At 41.7% G+C, this 26,025-nt stretch overlaps 1 protein-coding gene across 2 annotated transcripts in view; it reads right to left on the bottom strand.

The window, feature by feature from the left end:
- Adk (adenosine kinase) overlaps positions 1-26,025 on the bottom strand; it is a 486,906-nt gene that overhangs the window by 433,846 nt on the left and 27,035 nt on the right. Inside the window, exons 1-2 of one of the 2 annotated variants that reach the window (XM_045137840.1) lie at positions 25,883-25,976; positions 2,685-2,759 (exon numbers count right to left, since the gene is read on the bottom strand). In XM_045137840.1, the coding sequence (XP_044993775.1) occupies positions 2,685-2,759; positions 25,883-25,896 (89 nt within the window). In that variant the 5' untranslated portion in view covers positions 25,897-25,976. Of the gene's footprint in view, positions 1-2,684; positions 2,760-25,882; positions 25,977-26,025 lie in introns of those variants that run through there. The other variant, XM_004657950.3, reaches the window with a different exon arrangement.

Below are 26,025 nucleotides of genomic sequence, written 5' to 3'. Positions count from 1 at the left end.
ACCTCAAAGAAGGTAGAGAAAGAACAGACACTTCAAGACTGTCTTCTGACCTGCATGCACGTACACATGCAAGCAAGCAAACAAAACAAAATGGCATTGGGACAATTTAATTTCCACATACAAAGCTTAACAGCCTGGGTTTGAGTCCCCATGTACCCATGTAAAGCCAGATGAACAGTGGTGCATGCATCTGGAGTTCATTTGCAGCAGCTGGAGGCCCTGGCATACCCATTCTCATTCATTCTCTCCTCCTTCTCTCTCATAAATAAATAAATGAAAAAGTTAAAAAAATGATTAAAGGAGCCAGGCGTGGTGACGCACGCCTTTAATTCCAGCACTCGGGAGGCAGAGGTAGGAGGATCACTGTGATTTTGAGGCCATCCTGAGCTAGAGTGAGATCGAAAAAAAAAAAAAAGAGAGAGAGAGAGAGAGAGAAAAGGAATAGAGCCTTAAATTTAGCACTAGCTTCTTAGATCTGATACTAAAAGCATAAAAAAAAGAGAGAAAGAAAAACAAACTAGACTTCATAAAAATGTGAAACTTCTCTACATCAAAGCACACTACCCAGAAACTGAGAGAAGGGATGAAGGTTAATGGCAGCGCCCTCGTCTATCATGCATGAAGTTTGGGGTTCAACTGCCAACACTGAAAAACAAAAACAAGAAAATAACCCAAAGAATGGAAGAAATGCCAATCATGTAAAAGTTTAGACTCTAGTACTTCAAATACTAAAAGAGCCATTGCAACCAAAACACAAAACAATAAAGCACTTAAAATAGGCAAAGAAAAACAGGCATTTTCCCAAATATATACAAATGTCTGAGAAGCACAAGAAAAGATGCCAACATTATTAGTCATTAGAAATGCAAATCAAAACCACAATGAGATATTGTCTCATATCCACTACAACGGCTATAATTCCAAAAACAACAAGTTTCGGCAAGGATGTGGAAATATCGGGATCCTCATGCACTGCTGATATGAATGTAAAAAGGTACAGAGGCTGTGGAAAACAGTTTGGGTCGAACTTCCAAAAAGGTTAATACCCTTATAACATGCTCCCTCCAGACACAAAATGGCCTGGATATCCATGACCTAACAGTGCCTGACACTACCTACACAAGACCATAATAATAGGAGGGAAAGATCATGACCTCAAAATAAAAGAGAGACTGACTAAGATGGGGAGAATGGAGTTTCAAAGGGGAAAGTGGGGGGAGGGAGGATATTACCATGGGATTTTTTTTTATAATCATGGAAGTTGCTAATAAAAAAAAATTTTTTGGAAAAAAAACACAAGATTACAACATGACTCAACAATTCCACTACTCTGAGGATTCCAGCCAAGGGAACTGAAAGCATACTGCCATATAAAAGCTTATGCATGAATGTTCATGAGCACTATTACTCATAATACTAGACCAAGATCCAGTCAATCCAAGTGTCCATCAAGCAATGAACATTCAAACAAAACATGGCATACATATAACAGAATGTTGTTATGCCATGCACAGGAATGAAGATCTGTTGCATGCTGCAACAAAGATGAATCCTGAATGAGTTATGTTAAGGGAAATAAACCAACATAAACACAAAACATCATACACAATTCCAAACGTATGAATGCCTAGAGTAAGCAAATGCACAGAAACAAAGAACATTCTGGTGACTCCCAGAAGATTGGTCCAGAGGAAGGAACAGTGAATGACCACTGAGCATACATGGGGTTTCCATTAAGAAGATGAAAATGTCCTCGACTGTACTATACAGCACTGGCAATCACTGAATACTATACTTTAAAAATAATTCATTTTAGATTATATAAATTTGACTCCAAAAGAAGAAAATTGTGGTTGTTTCTAGACACAGAATTTGCAATACAAGAATAAATGTGGGAGCCAGGCGTGGTGGCTCACACCTTTAATCCTAGCACTTGGGAGGCAGAGGTAGGAGGATCGCCGTGAGTTCGAGGCCACTCTGAGACTCCATAGTGAATTCCAGGTCAGCCTGGGCTAGAGTGAAACCTTACCTCGAAAAACCAAAAAAAAAAAAAAAAAAAAAAAAAGAATAAATGTGGGGAGTCTTGCTTTCTCATCACCAATTCTTTTTTACGGAATTTTTCCATGTAGCCAATGATCTTACACAGCTAATGATTTCTCAGCTAGGTTAACAACACTGAGAATTATCAAGAGGGAAACAGATTAGTGAACATAATATCCTGTATATTCTTTCCCACCTAGGTTGTGGTTCCATTATAGGTGTACTTCACTAACAGTGTTTTTTTTAAATTTAGTAATTAATAGGATTATATATCCTTCCTTCCAAGTAATAAATAGTTTTTTCTTGAGACCGTCTCCCGTAATATGCTGGCTGGCCTGGAATATGCTACATAGAACAAGGTAGGCTCACACTTGCAATAATCCTCCTGCCTCTTCTCTTGAGCACTATTGCAGGCATGAGGAACCACACCCAGGTAAATAATAAATTTTAAGTGAAATAGGAATGGGAATGAACAAAAAATGTTTCCTTGGGAGAAACTATTAATGACTGAATAAACAACAGCAGACTTGCTATTAACAAATTTCAGTTGCCTGAGTTTTCCTCCAATTGAAAGCAGTAAATGATAAAGTCAATTTCACAGTTTTATCAGTTCACACTGGATATCTGAAGAACTCAGTACTTACTTATCAAGGAAATCCTTGTCGACGACAGCAGAGATGTCAAGAAGAGGATTTCCCATCCCAAAGAGGACATTCTCACTAAAAACAAAACAAAACAAAAATTAGACATACTTCTAAAACTAAACTGTAAAATGTACACAGATGGAAAATATCATCATCTCATCTTGAAGATAAACCTAATATGTTAGTTTATTTATTATAAACAGCTTCATTAAACCTTTGATTTGTCAAGTATATGTAAGACAATAGTTTAGAGTTAGTTCCAAGCCATTTAAGAAAAACAATTGGGGGAGGGGTGGTTTCGAGGTAGCGTCTCACTAGCCCAGGCTGACCTGGAATTCACTATGTAGTCTCAGGCTGGCCTTGACCTCATAGATCCTCCTACCTCTGCCTCTCAAGTGCTGGGATTAAAGGTGTGTCCCATCACACCTGGCAAAGATCATTTTTTTGTTTGTTTATTTTGTTTTTCAACCAGAAGCAGGAGGTCTAAGGATCACCATGAGTTCGAGGCCACCTGAGAGTATACAGTGCATTCCATTCAGATCAGCCTGGGCTAGAGTGAGAGCTCACCTCAAAAAAAACTAAAACTTGGGCTGGAGAGATGGCTTAGCAGTTAAGCGCTTGCCTGTGAAGCCTAAGGACCCCGGTTCGAGGCTCGGTTCCCCAGGTCCCACGTCGGCCAGATGCACAAGGGGGCGCACACGTCTGGAGTTCGTTTGCAGAGGCTGGAAGCCCTGGCGTGCCCATTCTCTCTCTCTCCCTCTATCTGTCTTTCTCTCTGTGTCTGTCGCTCTCAAATAAATAAATAAATAATTTAAAAAAAAAAACTAAAACAAACAAACAAACTATATATATATATATATTTTTTTTTTTACAAAAAAGTAATCAAATGTAACAAAAGAAGAAACTAGATCATATTATTTTGTCAGAATACTCAACATTAATGACTGAAGCTATTTTGAATGCTCTGTGTCTGTTCTGGATGTGGGCTGTTTGGAGGTTTGGTGTTTGTGTGTGTTGCTTTTGTTTTTGCTTTGTTTTGAGGCAGGGTCTCACATAGACCAGGATGGCCTCAAACTCACTATGTATTTAAGGATAACCTTCAATTCCCGATTCTTCTGCCTCTACCTTTAAGTAATGAGATTAGTAAGGGTCTGCTCCCAGTACTGGCTTAATTTTAATTCTTCAAAAGGCCTATTACAACAAAGTTCTATGCTTAATAAACACAGTTCATCTTCAACTCCCTAGCTCGTAAAAGAATCAACTACCAAACATTACAAGGGAACATACAGGAAGTCCTATTAGGGTGAAAACAAATTCTACCTGGACAACTATGAATGATTGTAAAGGGGCCTGCACAATGGCTCAGAGCTAATGCAATTTGCAATTATATTTAAAAGACTTTGAAGAAGTCTGTTTTCCAAAACAGATCATAGTACGTCTTTACTCCAAGGAAAAGAAAAAACTCCATCACAAGTGATACCATAAACAGAAGCCCAACTAGCAACAAGATATGGGCCAGTAGCCATAATTAAGTCAGTCTCAATGGGAAACATTCATCTGGTTTATTAATAAGATTTGTCTCTGTTTAACTTCCCACTTGTCTGCACTGCTGAAGATCCATATGCCTCCAAACTACTCCACTTACTATCTTTACCACTTAGAGACTACCAGTGCCACTGGGTTTAAGAGAATGAAGTATAGCTTACAATTATTGTCTATGATTCTGCAACATTAATCACACCCTCCCCGACATCTTATTAATTTTAAAAAATGTCTTGCTATGAAACCCTGGCTATCCTTTTACTCACTACACAGCCCATGCTAAACCTGGAATTTGTAGCAATCCTCCTGCCATGACTTCCTCAGTACTGGGATAATAGGCATGCAATTAACACCAAAGACGGAACAATTATAACTCAATACGCAATAAAGAGACATTTGCCCCTTTTCTATGTAGATAAAGCTGAATGGGGAAAGTGTCACACTTAATTTGTATTTTTGTGACCAAAACAAAAGTCTAATATCCTAAGAAGAAAATGCTTCAATGTTTAGAAGATATCAATAAACAAGTAACATTAAACTTGACCACTCTACCTGATTTGTTTTACTGATCATTATTCATACAATAAGAACCCCTAGAATTTACAAATTAAAAAAAAAAAAGATAGTGGGGAGTGGCAATGCACGCCTTTAATCCCAGCATTTGTGAGGCAGAGATAGGAAGATAGCCATGAATTTGAGGCCACCCTGAGACTCCACAGGGAATTCCAGGTCAGCCTGGGCTAGAGTGAGACACTACCTTGAGAAAGAAAGAAAGAGAGAGAGAGAGAGGGAGGGAGGGAGGGAGGGGCTGGAGAGATGGCTTAGCGGTTAAGCGCTTGCCTGTGAAGCCTAAGGTCCCTGGTTCGAGGCTCGATTCCCCAAGACCCACGTTAGCCAGATGCACAAGGGGGCGTACACATCTGCAATTCGGCTGCAGTGGCTGGAAGCCCTGGCACGCCCGTTCTGTCTCTCTTCCTGCCTCTTTCTCTTTCTGTCGCTCTCAAATAAATAAATAAAAATAAACCAAAAAAAAAAAAAAAAAAGAAAGAAAGAAAATGGTTCAGTAGCTAAAGGTGCTTCATTGCAAAGCTTGCTGGCCCAGGTCTGATTCCCCAGTACCCAGGTAAAGCCAGATATACAAAGTGATGATACATCTGGCATTCATTTGCAGTGGCAAGAAAGCCCTGATATACCCATAACACAAGCACACACACTTACACTTGGGAATAAACAAGAATAATTTTTATAAAACAAGAAAGCAGGGCTGGAGAGATGGCTTAGGGACTAAGATACTTGCAGGCAAAGCCAAAAGACCCAGGTTCAATGCCCCAGTACCCACATAAAGACAGATGCACCAGGTGGCACATGCATCTGGAAATCGTGTGCAGTGGCTGGAGGCCCTGGTGTGCCCATTCTCTCTCCCTCTCTCTCTCCCTCTCTCTCTCCTCTTTAATCTCTCGTAAATAAAGAAAGAATATAAACTATGACACCTCACTTTCAAAAATCAACACTTTGAACATCTCTTGCTGCCAAACGGTTTATTAGGCCCCATTTGAAGTTTTAGTAAGGCCTGATTCTAGGAGCTACTGTGAGCGTGGTGGCACACGCCTCTAATCCTGGCACGAGGGAGGTGACGGTGGTAGGATCGAGAGTTCAAGTCAGCGCTTGGCTGCATAATGACTTGAGACCAGTTTAGGCCACATGAGACCCTGTCTTAAAACAATAAAATAAATAAAATATTAGATTCAAATAGTGCATGCCTGAGTTGGTTCAGGAAGCGGCTTGTTTAAGCAGATGTACCTAAACTGGACATGGGGATCACAAGATGGAGGCATTAGATTAGGAATTCAAGGCCATCCTCATCTACATACAGAAATGAAGACTAACCTGGGTTACATGAGACCCTGTCTCTAAGATAAAGAAGTTATAATGCATCTGCCCCTGTGGCACACACCTATAAGCCCACCTACTCAAGAACCTGATGTAGAAAGAAGACGTTCAAGCCCAGGTGCTTCGTTAAAGCTTTTAAATTGGGGCTCGAGCCGCCTGCCTGGAGGACGCATCACTGGGGGTAAATCCTGGGGTCCTGCCCTAAGGTGTTTCTGAGGCCAGATCTGGTTTCCAGCACAAAGGACACAGAGCAGTCTGAGCTCCAGCAGGGTCCGTGTTGCTGGTGTTGGGTTTTTGCTTGGATGCTTTGCTCAGCTTGGATGTATGAAAGTGGCTTCTTCCCCCACGATCTAAGTACCCTGGGATCTGTACTTGTGAAATAAAGCCAAAACTCGTGTCTGGTTGGGATGTTCATCCCAGCAATATGAAGCCGTCTACAACTGGCATTTTGCAGTGGCAAGAAATCTTGTCTCAAAGACATTGGAAGAATACTGCAGTACACTGAGCTCCACACATGCAGCATGGCACATGTGCACCCACAACCACAAATAATATACATATAGATATTCTTGTGGCTTTTCGAGGTAGAGTCTCACTCTAACCCAGGCTGACTTGGAATTCACTATGTAGTCTCAGGGTGGCCTCAAACTCACGGCAATCCTCCTACCTCTGCCTCCCGAGTGCTGGGATTAAAGGCGTGAGCCATCATGCCCAGCAATAATATATTTTTTAATGATGCCAGGAGTGGTGGTACACGTCTTTAATCTCAGCACTCAAAAGGCAGAGGAAGGAGGATCACTGAGTTTGAGGCCACCGTGAGACTACATAGTGAATTCCAGGTCAGCCTGGGCTAGAGCAAGACCCTACCTCGAAAAAAAAAAAAGATGATGGAGGGTAGGGACTATTGCTCAGCACCGTGCTTGCTTCAAAGCATGAGGAGCTGAGCTCAGATCCCCAGCACCCAAGTAAAATGCCAGGCATGATGGCATGCTTACACCTGTGATTCCAACACTGGGAAGGAAGAGAAAGAATCAGTCTTGGAGCTTGTTGGATAGCTTGCCTAGCTGAATTCTTGAGTTCTGTCTCCAAAAAAAATACATATAAAGAGAGTGATAAAGGAAATCACTCAACTTCGATCTCTGGCTTCCACATGCACACTCATGTGCCCACACATATGAACCCACACAAACACACAAGTCAAAAAGATGGTAATTAGAAGGCTTATGCCTCTAATTCCAGTACTAGAGAGTCAAGAAGCTTGGTTAAGGCCAGGCTGGGCTACAAAGTAAGACCTTGCTTCAAAATTTTGCCTCTACCCCCAAAAAGTGATTGGGGAAAAAAAATTACTTGGTGACTTAATCTTGCATTATTTATTGTTAATAAAATTAAGTAAATGAAGTTTGGTTTGTTGATACCAAATAATACCATAATTTAGTTAAGATCGTTTTAAGTCATTTCATAATAAATCATAATTATAAACTTACTGTTTATTCCTTGCTTCCTCCTCCTTTCACCTCAAATTTTCTCACTTAAAATATTTGTGCAGAACTGATCCACTCTCATTCCTGGAGAGTACAAGTCCACCTGGCTGACTGTAGAGCACGTCAAAGCCTACACCACACAGCACACTGCATTTCTCTCGTGATTAGTTCATAAGTGACATGTAACCTAAGTAGATCAGAATGAAGCAAAGGAACACTTCCTGTAGGAATGCTCAGATACAAAACATCTTCCTCTCTCCGGAGGCAGCCCTAAGAACCCAATATGGCTCTTTGGGAATAAATAGAACACTTCAGAAAGCAGAGTGGAAAAACTGCAAGAAACCAGGTAATAAAATAACTCTGTTGAAACAAGGAGTTAAATTTGAACTGAAGTCAGCATATCCTCTAGACTCATCAGTTCCACAGGTCAGCAATTTTGTTTATTTCATTTTTATGCTGAGTCTATTGCACAGGAGGTTCAAGGGAGTTATTTGGTTTGGTTGGGTTTGTTTGGTTTTTATAGTACTGAGATTGAACCCAGGGCCTTACATATGCTAGGCAAATATTCTACCAGTGAGCTACATTCTCAGCTGCTTTTTTTCAAATATACTTTCAGAGGTCTTGCTAAACTGCCTGGGCTGTGTGCCACCACACCTGGTGGACGCCGGTATTTTTATACTTATAACCAAGAACATACGAACACAAACAAACTGTCACACTGGTGTCTGTTTTATTTTTCCAATCTTTTTACTACAAGGCTGTTAGGCAGGCAAGGTTGTTAATGCTCAGTTCCACCACTATGGATAACTGCTACTTAAACCTTTTTTGGGAAGCCTCTGAAAAGTGACTGTCAACTCCCAGAGCAAAGTACAAAAAGAAGAATTTGCACAAGTGTCAAAGCGCACACGGAACGGTTCACACAGCAGGGTAAGAGTGGAAATGGGGGTTCTGAAGGAGCACAGACGACATAGCCACAAACACGAAATCACCTTCTCTGTACCTCAGACCACTCTGCCACTTGGTCACATAAAATACCCCAACCCCGATCCTCAGAGGAAGATTTGATGACACCACCCCATGAATAAACTCTCTTTGGCAAAACTCATCACCTGAGTGACTGGCACACTAAGTGAGAGCAAAATGGGCCTGGTTTGATAACATTATTTTGTTCCAATATTTGCAATGTCTTTTTCACGAAATGAACACCAGAGAGACTCTGGGCATAGTTTTTTTGGTAAGTTTTAAATATTTCACAATTTAGGATTCCACCCAACATAAACTTGTAATCAACATTATGTTGGACAGCGTCCACATTTTAGATTGACATATGTGTTTTGTTTTCTGAAGCTTGGTCTCACTCTCTGATTTAGATATTAGAATACTAACTCATGGGTCTTAGGGAATCGAACCCTGGTCCCCTGGCTTTGCAGGCAAGTGCCTTAATCACTAATTCATCTCTCCAGTCCCCCAATCATCTTTTTGAGATTTCTCTATTATTTGTCTTTGAAATTTTTCTAGCCATCTTTTACCCAAGAGCTCCCATATAACACTGCACAAACTAAGAGGGTATTGTTTCCAGGGTGGTTAGAGCTCCTTGCATAGTGTATCTAGGCACTGGTTTCCTCCTTTGCAAAGGTTTGTTCAGTCCCTCTTCCCTCCTCAGTTTTCAATGTCCTCAACTCTCCCATAGAACAGTCTTCTCATATATCCCAGGCTGACCTCAAGGTTAAGATCAGGAGCCAGGCAAGGTAGTCCATGCCTTTAATTCCAGCGCCCAAGAGGCTAATGTAGGAGGATAACCATGAGTTTGAAGCAAGCATGAACTACATAAAACCCTGGCTCAAAAAATAAAATATAAGCTGGGCATGGTGGTTCACGCCTTTAATCCCAGCACTCGGGAGACAGAGGTAGGAGGATCACAGAGAGTTCGAGGCCACCCTGAGACTACATAATGAATTCCAGGTCAACCTGAACTAGACTGAGACCTTACCTCGAAAAACCAAAAAAGAAAACAACAAAAAGCCTGGTGTGGTGCATGCCTTTAATCCCAGCCTTTGGGAGGCAGAGGTAAGAAGATTGCTGTGAGTATGAGGCCAACCTGGGAATACAGACTGGATTACAGGTCAGCATGGGCTAGAGTGAGACCCTAGAGTGCATGCACAAATACCTCAAAATAAAACAAAAAAAATAATAATTTTAAGTTAGGGGCTGAAGAGATGGCTCAGCGGCTAAGGCACTTGCTTGCAATGTCTAACAACCTGGGTTTGAGTCCCCATTACCCACAAAAAGGCAGATGCACAAAGTGATGCATATATCTGGAGTTTGTCTTCATTAGCTAGATAGAGGCCCTGGCACACCCATTCTCTCTCTCTCTCTCTCTCTCTCTCTCTCTCTCTCTCTCTCTCTCTCAATCTCCTTGCAAATAAATAAAATATTCTGAAAAACAAAAGTTAACTAACACTAATTAAGATAGATTCTGATAAATTTAAAGGTGCAAATGAACAGTATACTCCTTAAAACAATCAGTAACTAATGCAAATTAAGTATAGCTAAAATCCTAATAAGATGTGTTCAGATTTTTAAAAGCTAAGCAAGATGAAACACAGAATTGAACAATTCATCAAGAAAAGGTAGTAATACAAGCTACACATGTGCCAAATAAAATTGTTCTAAACACTTACAGAGAAAAAAAAAAAAAAAACTTGAAAGAAAGCCAGGTGTAGCGGTGCATGCCTTTAATCCCAGCACTCCGGAGGCAGAGGTAGGAGGATCACCACGAGTTCAAGGCCACCTTGAGACTACGTACTGAATTCCAGGTCAGCCTGAGCTAGTGTGAGACCCTACCTCAAAAAGAAAAAAAAGAAAAAAAAAAACTTGAAAGAAAAGAAACACAAAAATGCACTATCTTCTCTTCACGATCTTCCCCTTTGGTACTGAGGAACCCAAGGCCTTGCACATACTCAACACAGGCTCTACTACAGAACTGTTCCCCCAGCTATAAATAGACCCCTCTTTCAATAGCTGACAAACCAGGCAGGCACAAATCTAGGTAAAGAATTGTATTATTTAATATTTATCCTACAAAATGAACTTCCCATAAAATCCTACACATAAGTGTTTATAACAGGTTTATCTGTAATATTAAAAATACTGCAAACAACTCAGGTGAATATTTAAACAAATGGTGGTATAGCTATGTAAGTACATGGCAATAATAAGGAATGAACTATACAATATACCGAACAATTTGGATAGATCTCAAAGGTGTTGTGCTGAATGACAATTTTAAAAACCTTATGTATAGGTATTTTATGGTTCCACTTAAAGCACTCTCAAAGGGAACAGGTGATAGAGTGCTTGCCCAGTAGGCACGAAACCCTGGGTCTGACCACTGCACAAAATCAGGTACGTCTGTAATCCTGAGCACTGGGAAGGTGGAGGCAGCAGTATCAAAAGGTCATCCTCAGCTACATAGTGACTTTGAGGCCACCTTGGGGTGCACAAGATCCTGACTCAAAACAAACAAAAATACCATTCTCAGCCTGGAGAGATGGCTTAGTGGTTAAACGCTTGCCTGTGAAGCCTAAGGACCCCGGTTCAAGGCTTGATTCTCCAGGACCCACGTTAGACAGATGCACAAGGGGGTGCACGCGTCTGGAGTTCGTTTGTAGTGGCTGGAGGCCCTGGCGTGCCCATTCTTTCTTTCTCTCTCTCTCTCCCCCCCTCTTTCTCTCTCTGTCTGTGGCTCTCAAATAAATAAATAAATAAACAAAAATTTAAAAAAATACCATTCTCAAAGTGACAAAATTAGTCATAGAAAGATTAGTAAATGCCGGGGTTAAGGTCTAGAGGAAAACATGAGCATAAAGGAATAACATGGAAGTTTCTCAGTGGGACTGATCAGTTTGGTTTAGACTGTGATAAAAAGTTACACAAATTTGGCTATGATACAACCTTATTGCACTATACACTAATATCTGTTCTTTAAAAAAGTGTATATAGTTAACTTGGTAGTACTATACTAACATTAATTTCCTGTTTTTTTAATGTTTTCTTTTTGTTTGGTTGGTTGGTTGGTGGGTTTGGGGTGTTTTGTTTTAAATTTATTTATTTACTTATTTATTTATGAGAGATAAAGAGACAGAATGGTCACACCAGGGCCTCTAGCCACAACATATGAACTCCAGACACATGTGCCCCCTTGTGTATTAGGCTTACATGGGTGCTGGGGAATCGAACCCAGGTCCTTAGGCTTCACAGGCAAATGCTGTAACTGCTAAGCCATTTCCCCAGTCCCCCTGGTTTTGGTGTTTTTGAAGCAGGATCTTACTCTAGGCCAGGATGGCCTAAAACTCACAGCAATCCTAACTCAGCCTTTCCTGTGCTAAGACTGAAGGCATGCACCAGCATGCCAAGCACAATTTCCTGTTTTGGAGGGTCTGGGGAGATGGCTCAGTGGCTAAAGGCACTTTCTTGCAAAGCCTCATAACCCAGGTCAGTTCTGGAGTAGCCATGTAAAGCCAAATGCACAAAGTGGTGCGTGCATCTGGAGTTCATGTGCAGAGGAAAAAGACCCTGAGTATTCGCACTCTCTCTCTCCCATGCATACACATACACACAGAAATAACGTTTAAGTTCTGCTATTTTTTGTAACGTAATATGGTGATCATTGGAGATATATCATCGAGAGATACTAGATACACCATAGGGGAAACTGTATGAATAGTATACAATAGTCTTTTTTGTTTGTTTTTCAAGGTAGGGTCTCACTCTAGCCCATGCTCACCTGTAATTCACTATGGAGTCCAACTCATGGTGATCCTCCTACCTCCGCCTCCCAAGTTCTGAGATTAAAGGTATGTGCCACCCTGCCCAGGTCCACATTTTTTTTTTTCCAGCTTTATGTGTCATTGAATATTTAAAAGGACAGAATTCCATTGTGTGAAAGGAAATGAGTCTGGAAATTTTTAAGCAAAGTAGCCCAGACTTGAAAGACATACATGGATCTTAGACTTTAATTTTTATGTATGCATATATTTGGGGTGGAGGTCACAAAACCAAAAAAGGTACCATTAAAGGTAGAAAAAGGTCTGGGGAGGTAAGGAGGGAGGGGAAATGAAGGTAACAGAATACATGTGACATGGCTACACGGTGAGGCAGGGGCCCAGGGGGAGGGGGACAGAGGGATGGAAAGGGGCTTCTGTCGGAGGAGGATCAACAAAATAAAATAAATATAAAAATGTCATAATGAAGCCCATTTATGTGAAGGTTTATGTTGATTTTCAACTTCACAGCACCTAAAATAACTGTGAGCAATTATCTTGATTTGTTTAGCCTCTAGGCATGCCTATTAGTGATGATCTTGATTAGGTTAATTGAGATGCAAAGATCCATCTTAACTATGGGGTGGCGGGCACCATTCCATGGGCTGGGATCCTAAACTATATAAAAAGGACAAAACTGGCTGAGCACCAGCATTCACCATTGTCTGCGAGTGAGCAGCTCCAGCCCCCATGCCTCCTGCCATGAGAGACGGGGAGCTTGAACAGCTGGATAAACCCTTTTCTCCCTTAAGCTGATAGTTGTCAGGTATTTTGTCTCAGCAATAAGATAACTAACACACTCTGTATGCTAGTTTATAAAACTAATAAAAAAAAAAATTAGGCTGGAGGAACGGCTTAGCGGTTAAGGCATCTGCCTGCAAAGCCAAAGGACCCAAGTTCGACTCCCCAGGACCCACGTGAGTCAGATGCACAAGGGGGCACACGGATCTGGAGTTCATTTGCAGGGACTGGAGGCCCTGGTTCGCCCATTCTCTCTCTCTCTCCCTCCCTCTTTGTTTGTCATATAAATAAATAAATAAATAAATAAATAAATAAATAAATAAAGTTTTTTAAAAATATATTTAAAGGGGCTGGGAGTATGGTTTAGCCGGTAGAGTGCTTGCCTTGCGTGTCCCAGATTTGATCCACAGCACTCCCCAAAACAATTAGAAATTAACAATATAAAAAAAATCCTCTATTCTATAAAAACAAAAGAACACTGGCAAAAAAAAAAAAAGTTCCTTTTTAGAACTCTTATAACAATCTGAAGAACATTAATTCAAAAAAGATGAGTAAGAGCTGGGCGTGGTGGTGCACACCTTTAATCCCAGCACTTGGGAGGCAGAGGTAAGAGGACCGCTGTGAGTTTGAGGCCACCCTGAGACTACACAGTGAATTCCAGGTCAGCCTGGATCAGAGTGAAACCCAACCTCAAAAAACCAAAATAAAAATAAATAAATAAGTTTTAAAAAGATGAGTAAGAGCGGGGCATGGTGACACGTGCCTGTAATCTCAGCATTCGGGAGACAGAGGCCTCTGGATCAGGTATTCTAGGTCACCCTTGATTACTCAGTGAGCTTAACAGCCTCGACTATAAGAGACTGTTTCAAATAGAGAGAGAGAGAGACAGACAAGTTGGAAAGGGTAAAAGTTGCTCCAAAAAGGAAGAGAAATGGTTCACATCTTGAATGATTATATGCTAGCCGGCCAGTGGGTTCCTGTGAAAATCATCTTTGATAACAGATTTCTGGATATAGCAGAGTTGTGAGGGTTTTCTTGCCCCCCTAACCCCAACTCTGCTCCAGCCAAATGTAATGGAAGAGAGGCTACAGAAATTCGTCTCCTTCCAGATTCAGTAATGGAAGGGGCCACCAGGAAACCGTCCCAAAGAATAGACTACATCACTGACCCGCCTGGCCTGAGTCCTCTTCCAATGGCTCCTAGCTGGGGAAGAAGAGTCTGCTGAGAGAAGCTGAAGCTGAACTTCCGCATTCACCACGGAAGTAAACTGCCCAGAGGAACGAAGGCTGGCCGTGCTGGAGCAAAAGGTATTCCGAATATGTACATCTGTGACTACCTGTTTGCCTTACTATCTTTTCTTTTTGCAACAACTACTGAAGCATAACGTTTCTGTTGTTTGTTTTTGAGACAAGGTCTTGCCATAGCGTGGCCAAGCTGCCGGGAACTCAAGGTTGGGCCTCCTGAGTGCTGGGATCGCGAGCATGGGCCACCATACCCAGCTCAGTGTTTTGTTTTGTTTTTAATTTTCATTTATTTATTTATTTGACACAGGAAGAGAGAGAGAGAGAATGGGCGTGCCAGGGCCTCCAGCCACTGCAAACCAACTCCAGATGCATGCGGCCCCTTGAGCATCTTGCTAATGTGGGTCTGGGAATTGAACCTTGGGTCCTTTGGGTTTGCAGGCAAACGCCTTAACCGCTAAGCCATCCCTCCAGCCCAGCTTAGTGTTTTAATAAGAAAACATGTTTAGATTGCAAAACCAGATCATCTTTATATAGTTAATTCAAAAACATACGAATCTGAAGAAAATCAACAGAAGGCTATGCAAAGAAGGTTGGACCTCACAAAGACCAGCAAGCTTTCTGGCATTTTGAGTTGCTCTATTCCCATCCCCCTCCCCCAGCTCCATAGTAGTTTTGAATAGGAATGACCCTCAAACAAGTAGACTCCAGGTGCCAAGCAGCCACGGGAAGGGTGCTGGAGCTCTTTCAAACCCCATTTCCAGAGAACTACCATGTTAGCTGACCTTGACATGCCCCAATCCCCATGCTTCCAGTAACTGACCTGATTCAGAGCATGCCCAGTATTAACAGCCTTTTCTCCAAGGGTATGTGTCAGAAACAACAAGCTGCAATTGTTTAACACTCCAGCTGCCCAAAGCAGTTGGAGAAAAAAAAAAGAAAAAAAGCTAAACAAAAACGTAAAAGAAAAAGAGGAAGAAATAAATGTTCACAGAGGGTTTTGGAAAGTTCTGGCTATGGCTGAGAACTGAGGACAAGGTGCATGAGCCCAGGGCTATGGGCATGCTCAGGAAGACCTGAGAAGGCCTGAAGCAATCACCTTGGACTGGGCACCGGATGGAACAAGCAGAGAAGGCTATGGGAGGGCTACAAACCTTGGGAGGTTTTAACATGTGCCCCGACAAGCACACGGGATCTCTCAGCAAAGACTGGGAAACAGGAGCAAGTATTAACAAGAATGAACAAACTGGAATTCTCAGACATTGCTGCTGGAAATGCAGAATGATGCAGCCACATGGGGAAAGAGTTTGGTAGTTATGGTATTCCAAAATATAAACATAAAATTACTCTGTGACCCAACTACTGCCCTCCTAGGGGAAATAAAGATATGACAATACAAAAACTTATACATGAATGCTTCTAGTACTAATATTCATAATAAACACAGTGAAAATAACTCTTCTACAATATTAATTGATAAATGAAGAAAATGAAGTGTATCAACACAATGAAATATATTCAACCATAAGAAAGAATGAAATATAGACATGTGACACAACATGGATGAACTTCAAAAATCTACTTCGTGAAAACAGCTAGGCCCAAAGGCAAGTATTACGTGATTTTACTCATGAAATGTCAAGAATAAGTAAATTCATAAAGGCAGACAGAATTAGATTAGTGGTTGTCAAAGGATAGTTAGAAGGGGGATGGTGGGACAGGTGGCAGTTAAAGTGAAGCCTGAGGACCCAGGTTGGATTCCCAGAACCCACATAAACCAGATGCACAAGGTGGTGCATGCATCTAGAGTTCATTTGCAATGGCCAGAGGCCCTAGCAAACCCATTCTCTCTCTTTCTCTCTCTCTCTGCCTCTTTCTTGCACACATTCTCTCTCTCAAATAAATAAATAAAATCTTTATATTTTTAAATAATAAATTTTTTCCATTTTTTCTGGTTTATTTTTATTTACTTATTAGAGACAGAGACAAGGAGGAGAGAGAGTGAGAATGGGTACATTAGAGCCTCTAGCCACTGCAAACAAACTCCAGACTCATGTGGCACTCACTATGTGTATCTGGCTTATGTGGGACCTGGAGAATCAAACCTGGGTCCTTAGGCTTTGCAGGCAAGCACCTTAACCACTAAGCCATCTCTCCAGCCCTAAACTGGGAGTCTTGGCACACGCCTTTAATCCCAGCAGTCAGGAGGCAGAAGTAGAGGATCTCTGAGTTTGAGACCAGCCTGGACTACAGTGAGACCCTAGCTTGGAAAAAAAAAAAAAAAAATGATCTAAAAGTTTGAAAGATGGACTGATGTCAAGACCACAAAGGGAGAAATAAAGCAGTTCCTACAGACAATAACAGTACATTAAGAAAGTTCCAGGCACAGTGGTGTACACCTTTCATCCCAGCACTTGGAAAGCAGAGGTAGGAGGATCACCAAGTTCAAGGCCACCCTGAGACTACATAGTGAATTCCAGGTCAGCCTGGGCTACAGCAAGACCCTACCTTGGAAAACAAAACCAAAAAGCTAAAAGAAATAACAATTTTATAAAACTATGATAATTAAGATAGTATAGTACTGGCATATAACAAGAAGGCATAAAAGAATAGCTTTACATGTCTTGTGTAGGAACTTTTTTTTTTCCAAGGTAGAGTTTCACTCTAGCTCAGGCTGACCTGGAATTCACTACATAGTCTCAGAGTGGCCGCGAACTCACAGCGATCCTCCTACCTCTGCTTCCACCACACTCGGCTATAGATTTCTTAAAATCTAATAGTTTAAGGCAACAACTATAAAATAAACCAACAAAGTCAACTTGCACAAAATTTAATCTCCTACTCTCACAAGCAATGCTAAGCCTGGTAGCACATGTCTTTAATCTCAGCAATGGGAAGACAGAGGTATGAGGATCACCATGAGACATAAAGGGCCATAGTAAGCCCTTTAAGAAGAGGCAACATGCTGGGCTTGGTGGTGCACACTTTAACCCCAGGTCAGCCTGGGTAGAGTGAGACCTACTTGGGGAGGCAAGAACAATGCTAAGAAAAGGAAGGCTCAGACCACCAAAAACTATTTGTTCTTTATACAAGTGCCTGTGTGTCTATAAAACAAGACAAGTCAACAAATAACTTTCATTCAGACAGAAAAAGAACTCCAAAATGCCAGCCCTATCAATAGGCTGAGGGCACAGCTCAGAGGCAAAACATTTGATTAGCATGAGGCCTTGGGTTCAACTGAAGGGAAAAGAAAAAGAAAAAACAAACAAACAAACAGGAGCTGAGAAGTCTCACTGGTAAAGAGCGCTTGCTCTGCAGGAAGCAGGACATGAGAGGGTGTGAGACAGCCTGAGTTCGATCTCCACCACCCACCTAACAAGGTGAGACCACACATATACAAGCCCAGTTCTATGGGAGGTGGAGACTGGAGAATGGCTGGGACTAGACAGCCTGGCAGCCAATCTGACTGAAAACAGCAGCTCCTGTGGGAGTCAAGAAAACAAGCTGAAGCAGCAATAGTGTATCTTGAAGAAAACATGTTATACTCTGGCCTAGTGTATCTTGAGGAAATTCTCCGGCCTCCACATACAAGGGGCATGCACATCTGCACACACACGTACATGCAGATAAAAATATAAATTTTTATCAAAAGACAACCCAGCCGGGCATGGTGGCGTATGACTTTAATCACAGCACTTAGGGAAGCAGAGGTAGAAGGATCACTGTGAATTCAAGATCACTCTGAGACTACATAGTGAATTCCAAGTCAGCCTGGGCTACAGCAGCAAGACACTATCTTGGTAATACAAGAAAAGATCAAAATTCTAAATTATTTATTTAAGAGAGAGAATGGCATGCATTCTATCTGTTTCTGTCAGTCTCTCTCAAATAAATAAATAATTTTCTTATTTATTTGAGAGCAACAGACAGGGAGAGAAAGAGAGAGAGAATGGGCATGCCAGGGCCTCCAGCCACTGGAAAGGCACTCCAGACGCATGCACCCACTTGTGCATCTGGCTAACATGGGTCCTGGGGAAATGAGCTTCAAACTGGGGTCCTTAGGCTTCATAGGCAAGAGCTTAATCGCTAAACCATCTCTCCAGCCCAATAATTTTTCTTTTCTTTTGGTTTTCCATGGTAGGGTCTCACTCTAGCTCAGGCTAACCTAGAATTCACTAGGTAGTCTCAGGGTGGCCTCGAACTCACAGCTAACCTCCTACCTCTGCCTCCCGAGTGCTGGGATTAAAGGTGTGCGCCACCACACCAGGCCCAATAAACACATCTTTAAATGAAGTTGTTTCTGCTGAATATTCATTCCTCTCATACTGTCCTGAAGACCAAAAATCATCTCCAAACTATCCAAAACCAAGAACCTTTTTACAGGTGATGGACTTGAACTGATACTTCAAGAGAAAAGCAAAGTAAATAGCCAATAATTACATTATTGGCCATCAAGAAAACGGAAACTCAAATCACAATGAAATGTAGCCACACTCTCACAAGAATGACTACAGCAAAATTTAAAATGTCAAACGTTCTCAATAGGATGGGACAACTGAACATTCATAACACCACTGGCAGGAAAGTAAAATATGTCAAAATTTCCATTTTGGAAAACTGTAGTGACTTTTAGAATTAAACAAATAATTCCACAGCAATTTAGTGACTAGGTATTTGCCCAAATCCAACAAAGACTTATATAAGGATGTTCAGGTATGGGAGGAGAGATCAGCACTTGATACACGTGTAAGGTTCTGGACAAGCGTAATGTGTGTGTCTCTTGGTTATATGATCCACATATATCCTAAATCCTGTCTCTTCTACTATATTCTAGAATGGTTGATCAATCTGACCAGCATCATCTATTTTTTCACTTCCTATTGGGTCATTCTTTCTTTTTAATTTTTATTTATTTATTTGACAGAAAGAGGGAGAGAGAGAGAGAGAGAGAGAGGATGGGTGCACAAAGGCCTCCAGCCACTTCAAATGAACTCTGGACGCAAGCTCCACCATGTGCATCTGGCTAACGTGGGTCCTGGGGAATAGAACCTGAGTCTTTTGGCTTTGCAGGCAAACGCCTTAACCACTAAGCCATCCCTTCAACCTCCTATTGGGTCATTCTTTGTAATATATAAACATTGAAATTTTAACCCCTGTCCCCAAAAACCTTCAAGTCAGCATATATTTCCTAATACCACTACTTCCCTGTTCTCCTTTTACAGAAAAACACTTCTAAGAATAGTAAATTAAACAGAAAATTTCTTTGAACTAAAAATTATTAATTTTAAATTCATTTTCTCAGGAGTACATGTTAGACATACTGATTAACACTTACAAACCAATTTTCAGCTTATAAAGCATTTTATATGTTATGTTTTCTTGTGTGTCTGATAGTATATTTATTTATTTGGGAAAGAGAAAAAGAGAGAGAGAGAGGGAGAGAGAGAGAGAGAATGGGCATGCCAGGGAAGCCACTACAAACAAACTCTAGATGCATGTGCCCTCTTGTGCATCTGGCTTACATGGATCCTGGGGAGTCGAACCTGAGTTCTTTGGCTTTGCAGGCAAATGCCTTAACCGCTAAGCCATCTCTCCAGCCCTTACATGTTATCTTTTAAGTCCTCACAATAATAAGGATGATGATGATTATGATGAAGGTACTATTATTTTCTCTGCTTACCAGGCTGAGGAGATTCAGTTATATAACTTCCCAAAAGGAAGAAGTCAGATACCAAGTAAATCATTCTAACCTCAAATCATGCATGCACTTTTTTATTCAAAATACTACTTACTCCGATTCTCTCTTGATATAAAAATGTTCGACCAGGGCTTGAGAGACAGCTCAGTGGTTTAGGCACTTGCTGGCAAAGCCAAAGGACCCAGGTTCAATTCCTCAGGACCCACATTAAGACAGATGCACAAAGTTCTGGAGTCTGTTTGCAGTGGCTAGAGGCCCTGGCGCACCCATTCTCTCTCTGCCTCTCTCTCTCTCTCAAATAAATAAATAAGATTTTAAAAAATAAAAACATTCAACCACTGAGAAACATCCCAATCTGGACAAAATAGGGCTATATCTACTTTAAGGTCATATTTCAAATAACATTTCAACAACAAACACAATATAGTTATACTGTGAAGGTGGGTATACAGATAATTTGTTGTCCAAATAGGGCACTTTCCTGGGCAAACTGGGACATATGGTCAACCCCATTTATGAGACAGCTTCACTTAATTTTCTTACAGCATTCTTCCTTTTTGTATTGTTTTTGCTTATTTGAAGAAGGGTCCCCACTATGCAGCCCTGCCTGACAAAGAATTCACTGTGTAGAACACCTCTCAAACTTTCAGCAATCCTCTAGCCTCAGCTTCTCAAGCGTGAAAGACTACAGAGGTGCGCTACTACACCCAGCTTTACCACAGCATGTAAAATAATAAAACCATAAGTAAAAAGACATGAAGGATAAGACTGTTTCAGGAAAGGGTTAACACGCAAACAGACTGGACAATCATTTTGGTTCCAATTTTATCTTTGACAGTTCTGCTTAATGTAGCAATTCTGTGGCTGGAACGATTTGGTGTTAGAAAACCCTGCATGTATTTTTCAAACAAAGATGACCTATTTATAAATATGAGCATTAACAGCTGACAATACTGCACATAAGGAAAGGATTCCTCCTATTTTCGTTCTTCAAAATATTTCACAAGTGAAGTCATTTCTATGTATTTTAAAACTTTATTTGGCCCACTAAGAAATTGTGCAACATAAAAGTGCCAATGTGGTAATTTAAAATTTACAATTCTTATGAAAAAATTTAAAAAACACAGGTCCTGAAATGAGTTTGAAAATAAGCTTAAATAGTAAAAGAAACCAACTCAACAAAATAAGACACTTTCAAATTTAGCCTAACTTTAGTCTCTATGTGAATGCTTTCCATCTGAGTGGCTTGGCAGATTCTATTGGATGTACCTCAAAAAAAAGTCTTCAGCCTTGAGAGGAAAATACCCCAAGAAACCACCCACTGCCCACATAAACAGTCCAGTGTAGGCTTAACCCACAGAACTCATTCCAGAATCATCATGCAGGGTCCAGTCATATCCAGAATCCCAAAATAGTCTTAACCAGCCTAACCTGCCCAAGCAGGGGAAAGAAGAGGGCCCTTTGACCACACACCAGACATCCTCCCTGTCTCCCCAACTTGTCTGCTCAGTGGTCCCGGGCAGAAAACTCAGGTTAGAAGCAATCTCCAAAACAGTCTGGACACTGATGTTAGGAAAACAAGCAATATTCTGAGGACAGTTTAAAATAGTGTTGTTCAAGTGAAAAGTGCACCAAGTAGTAGACATGACCTACGTTCTCTTGGATTCCACCACTGTCTGAGAAGGATGTCACTTCAAGTTAGAAATAATATCCCATAGAGACAAAGAAAAAAATTAAAATAACATCCTGTTCTAGTCCTGATATTTATTCTACATTGCATATGTCTCCTCAATTTTTTTTTTTTTCTGGTTTTTCTTTTTTTTTTTTCCTCTGGTTTTTAAAGTTCGGTCTCGCTCTAGCCGAGGCTGACCTGGAATTCACTATACCATCCCAGGGTGACCTCAAACTCTCAGAGATCCTCCTATCTCTGCCTCCTGAAGTGCTGAAATTAAAGGTGTGTGCACCACCAGGCCTGGCTGTTACTTGAACTTAACTTGGGCTTCAACTTACCTATTGGGGCAATTAAAAATGATCAAAGGGCCGGAGAGGTGGCCCAGCAGTTAAGGCACTTGCCTGCAAAACCTAAGGACCCAGGTTCGAGTCTCCAGGACCCACGTAAAGCCAGATGCACAAAGTGTATCTGTGCAGTGGCTGGAGGCTCCATTCTCTCTGTCTATTTGCAAATAAATAAAGATCAAAGTAGATCAAGCACAGTGGCTTAAGCCTTTATTGCCAGCACTTGGTAGGAGGATTACTGTGAGTTCAACTACAGAGTGACTTCCATATCAGCCTGGGCTAGAGTGAGAGCTTATCTTGGGGGAAAAATAAAAGAAGAACCAAAGTGGACTAGGGAGATAGCACAGTGGTAAAGAGTGATCACAGTTTATGAGAGCCTCTGGGGCCAAAGACCAAGTTCAGCTCCCCAGAAATCATGTAAAAAACTGGTCGTGGCCACCCATGTCTATACTCGGGAAACAGAGGAGTGGAGACCAAGAGCTGGGACTGTCTGAAGAAAAGACCCTGAAAGTTATCCTCTGGCCTCAGCAAACACATACATGATGAGGCACATCTGCACACAAACATGCATTATACCACATACTACACATGTCACACACATACTCTGTACACACAACAAAATGATAAAAGTATTAATTTATAAATACATCCTATCACTGCCCTCAGTGAAGACTTGTTAGAATCTGTTCTACATAACAAAGGATAATAGTGATTCTCCAAGGATAATTGGGTTTAGAAGCTAAAATTTTAGCCTTTTCAACACTAATGATGTAGCAGAGTAGAATATAAATGAAGAAAGTCAAACCATCCCCAAATCAAAGCTCCTAAGTTGGATTTTTTAATTTTGTTTAAATACTTTTACTTACTTATCTGAAAGGGGAAGATATAAGAATGAGAAACTGGGTGTGGTGGTGCATTCCTTTACTCCCAGCACTCAGGAGACCAAGGTAGGAGGATCACTGTTAAGTTTGAGGCTAGCCTGAGACTACACAGTGAATTCCAGGTCAGCTAGGGCTACAATGAGACCCTGACTCTTTAAAAGTTGTGTGAGGATGGTGGCACACTCCTATGAAAATTATGTGTGGATGGTGGCATACTCCTATAATCTCAGCATTCCAAAGAAGCTAGAATAAAGAAACTTAATTATCGTTAAGACGGGAAGATATCACGTTTGAGGCCAGCCTGGGCTACATAGAAAGGTCTAAACTAGCAAGATTCTGTCTTAAAGAAATGAAATTTAAGTTTTACACCTATCCAGTAACACTGTAGGATGGAGATTAGTACCAGATTAGTAAGTTATTTTATTAAGCAAATGGCCAGAGCAGAAAGTAACTGCAAAAGATCCTCAATTAGATTCTACATCTGTTGACCATTGGTTGGATTTCTAATCTTCTTTCATAGGCATTGCAGAGTTACATGCATATTTAGTACATATTTAGTAACAATTATTTTAAGCGTGGGGTAAAAGCAAGAACACTGGACGTAAGTAAAGTGGGGTTTTGATAACTTGTAAGCACTCTTCTTAGCAGTAAAAAGGTAATAATACCTATTTCTTGAGAAGCAAGTGGGAAAATGCCTAACATCATAATTGATAAGGTAAAGCTATCACTTAACTGCACTAACTGCAGTCCTCGCTGGGATCTTTCAAAACTGCCACCATACAGGGATGTCTCACCTTCCTTAGTCTCCTGCCTACTCGTGAGCCTAAGTTACCAAGTTCTTCACAGGACCACAAAGAGGAATGGAAAACAATTACTACAGGTCTCTCATTTTTTTAGTCCACTGAAGCAAATTTCTCAGGGAATTGTAAATAGGCATCTTGCATAATGGAGTTCTTGATTCAATTCCTAACTTTGCCACTAGCTGATTTTACACAAGACACTCAACTTTCCTTGGCTGCAAGGAAAGGTAGCAAGTGATTTAAGTAACAGCTGACATCCTGCCCAGCCCCCCAGCCTTGTCAGTATAGCTCAAGACATTTGAAAATACACATTAACACTTGAAAAAGTAGGAATAAATAACCTTCATTATCACTTAGCTGACTTTACAAAATAAGCCCAAAGCTGGTATTCACTTTTAAAAACAGCAACTACTCAAATTTTGACATTATAAGACATATCTTTGTTAAACAGCAAACATTTGGATGTTTCTATGGCAGAGAGATGCCAGGAAGATGATGGCCAATTAAAATGGAACACACCCAGCGCATATGCTTAGCATGCACAAGGTCCTGAGTTCAGCTCCCAGCACCAAAACAACAACAAAAAACGAATTCACCTAGGAAAGGAGTCTTTACAACACATTTGACCAGCACACTTAATTAGCAGCAGTCTGTGGTTATAGATAGGAATGGAAGGAGGAATGGGGAGAAGGGGCGTTAACTCTTGGTATATATAACAATTGTCCTGATTTGTCATAAAATGCCATTAGCCTTCACAGCTACATTTATATGCCCACTGAAATTTACTACAAAAATTCAAAGGCGGGCGTGGTGATGCACGCCTTTAATCCCAGCACTCCAGAGGCAGAGGTAGGAGGATCAGGGTGAGTTCAACGCCACCCAGAGAGTACATAGTGAATTCCAGGTCAGCCTGAGCTAGAGTGAGACCCTACCGCGAATCCCCCCCACCCAAAAAAAATCAAACTGGTTGCTATACTTTAGCACCAGAGTTTCTCCTGAATGAGAGAAGTGCTCTTTGTCTCACTACAAAATGATGTGACTTAAGAGGAAAACCATGTCCAAACTTAGTGAGTGCCATTGCATATTATCTTACCTGAGGGTCAAGGTTGTTAAAGTTTATCAAAATTATCACTGAAAAGCCAGTTTACCAGAACTTAAACCCCTGGAAGTTAGCAGCCAACTTTATTTCTCTCTTCCTAATTGTGCTGGGGTCTCCCTGGCTTTAGAAAAATAAAGGCTGGGGTCTACTTTTTAAGTCATTCCAAAAACGCTGAGTAAACAAGGCAACTTAACTCGTTTTATAAACAGTACAATTTGCATCAGCTAAACAGTCAGTGGAAGCTACAAGCCGAAAGTGGGCAAGCCCATTTCCGTATTTTTAGACAGAAAAAAATATTTTTTTTTCTTAAAACCTGTAAAACCCGGAACATGTGATTGGACGAGCGTCTGCAGTTTCATTGCTTTCCTTATATTGTCTACTATCTCACAAAACTCATTTCACTGGTGCCTCTCTGACAAAAGCAAGTACACAGATGGTACCTTCGAGAACCGGAGTACTAACTGCAGTCACAGAGAAACATTTTAGAGAAACACTATTTCACAACTTGGGGGCAATCTCCGGCAGACGTGCCAACTTTGCAGGTCAGCTCATGGCCAACCATGAGGCTCTGTCAGCAGGCACGGACACGGGCATGGACACACACTGTGCCCGTCACCTTCCCGACGGGACCAGCGGTCACTCCCGGGGTGGGTCGAGAGGGAGGGAGCTGCATCATCACCACCATCACCATCCCTTGCAATCTGCACGAGGAGAGAGATCCACTACACTCACACGCCAGCGTCCAGCTGGAAACCCGAGCGGGGGTCACCGCCTGCAAGCGGCGACACGCAGGGCAGCCAGCGCCTACGGTGGCCACGGGACGCGAAAAACTTCGCAGGAAAGCAGAAATGCCCTCACGGAAAAGTGCGGCGGGGACAGCGATCCCGCAGGGGCAGAGGGAGGCTCCAGCACCGCGCCAAGGGAAGGGCGACGGTGCGCGCGCGCCGGCGGGAGCGCACGGGGAAGCGGCCGCCCGCCGTGCTTACCTGAGGGACGTCATGGCTCCGGCCGCCCGCAGCCTGCCCACAGCGCCCGCGCCCGATGCTCTCCACGTCCCGACGCGCGCCGCAGCAGGTACCACGGCAACCGCTGCTCCCCGGCTCTGGCTCGCGGCCGCCGCCGGCGTCCT

Source organism: Jaculus jaculus, chromosome 18 (genome assembly GCF_020740685.1).
Source record: "Jaculus jaculus isolate mJacJac1 chromosome 18, mJacJac1.mat.Y.cur, whole genome shotgun sequence".
Classification (NCBI taxonomy): Eukaryota; Metazoa; Chordata; class Mammalia; order Rodentia; family Dipodidae; genus Jaculus; species Jaculus jaculus.
The sequence above is the reverse complement of the archived record's forward strand: the minus strand, read 5'-3'. Positions and strand labels throughout refer to the sequence as shown.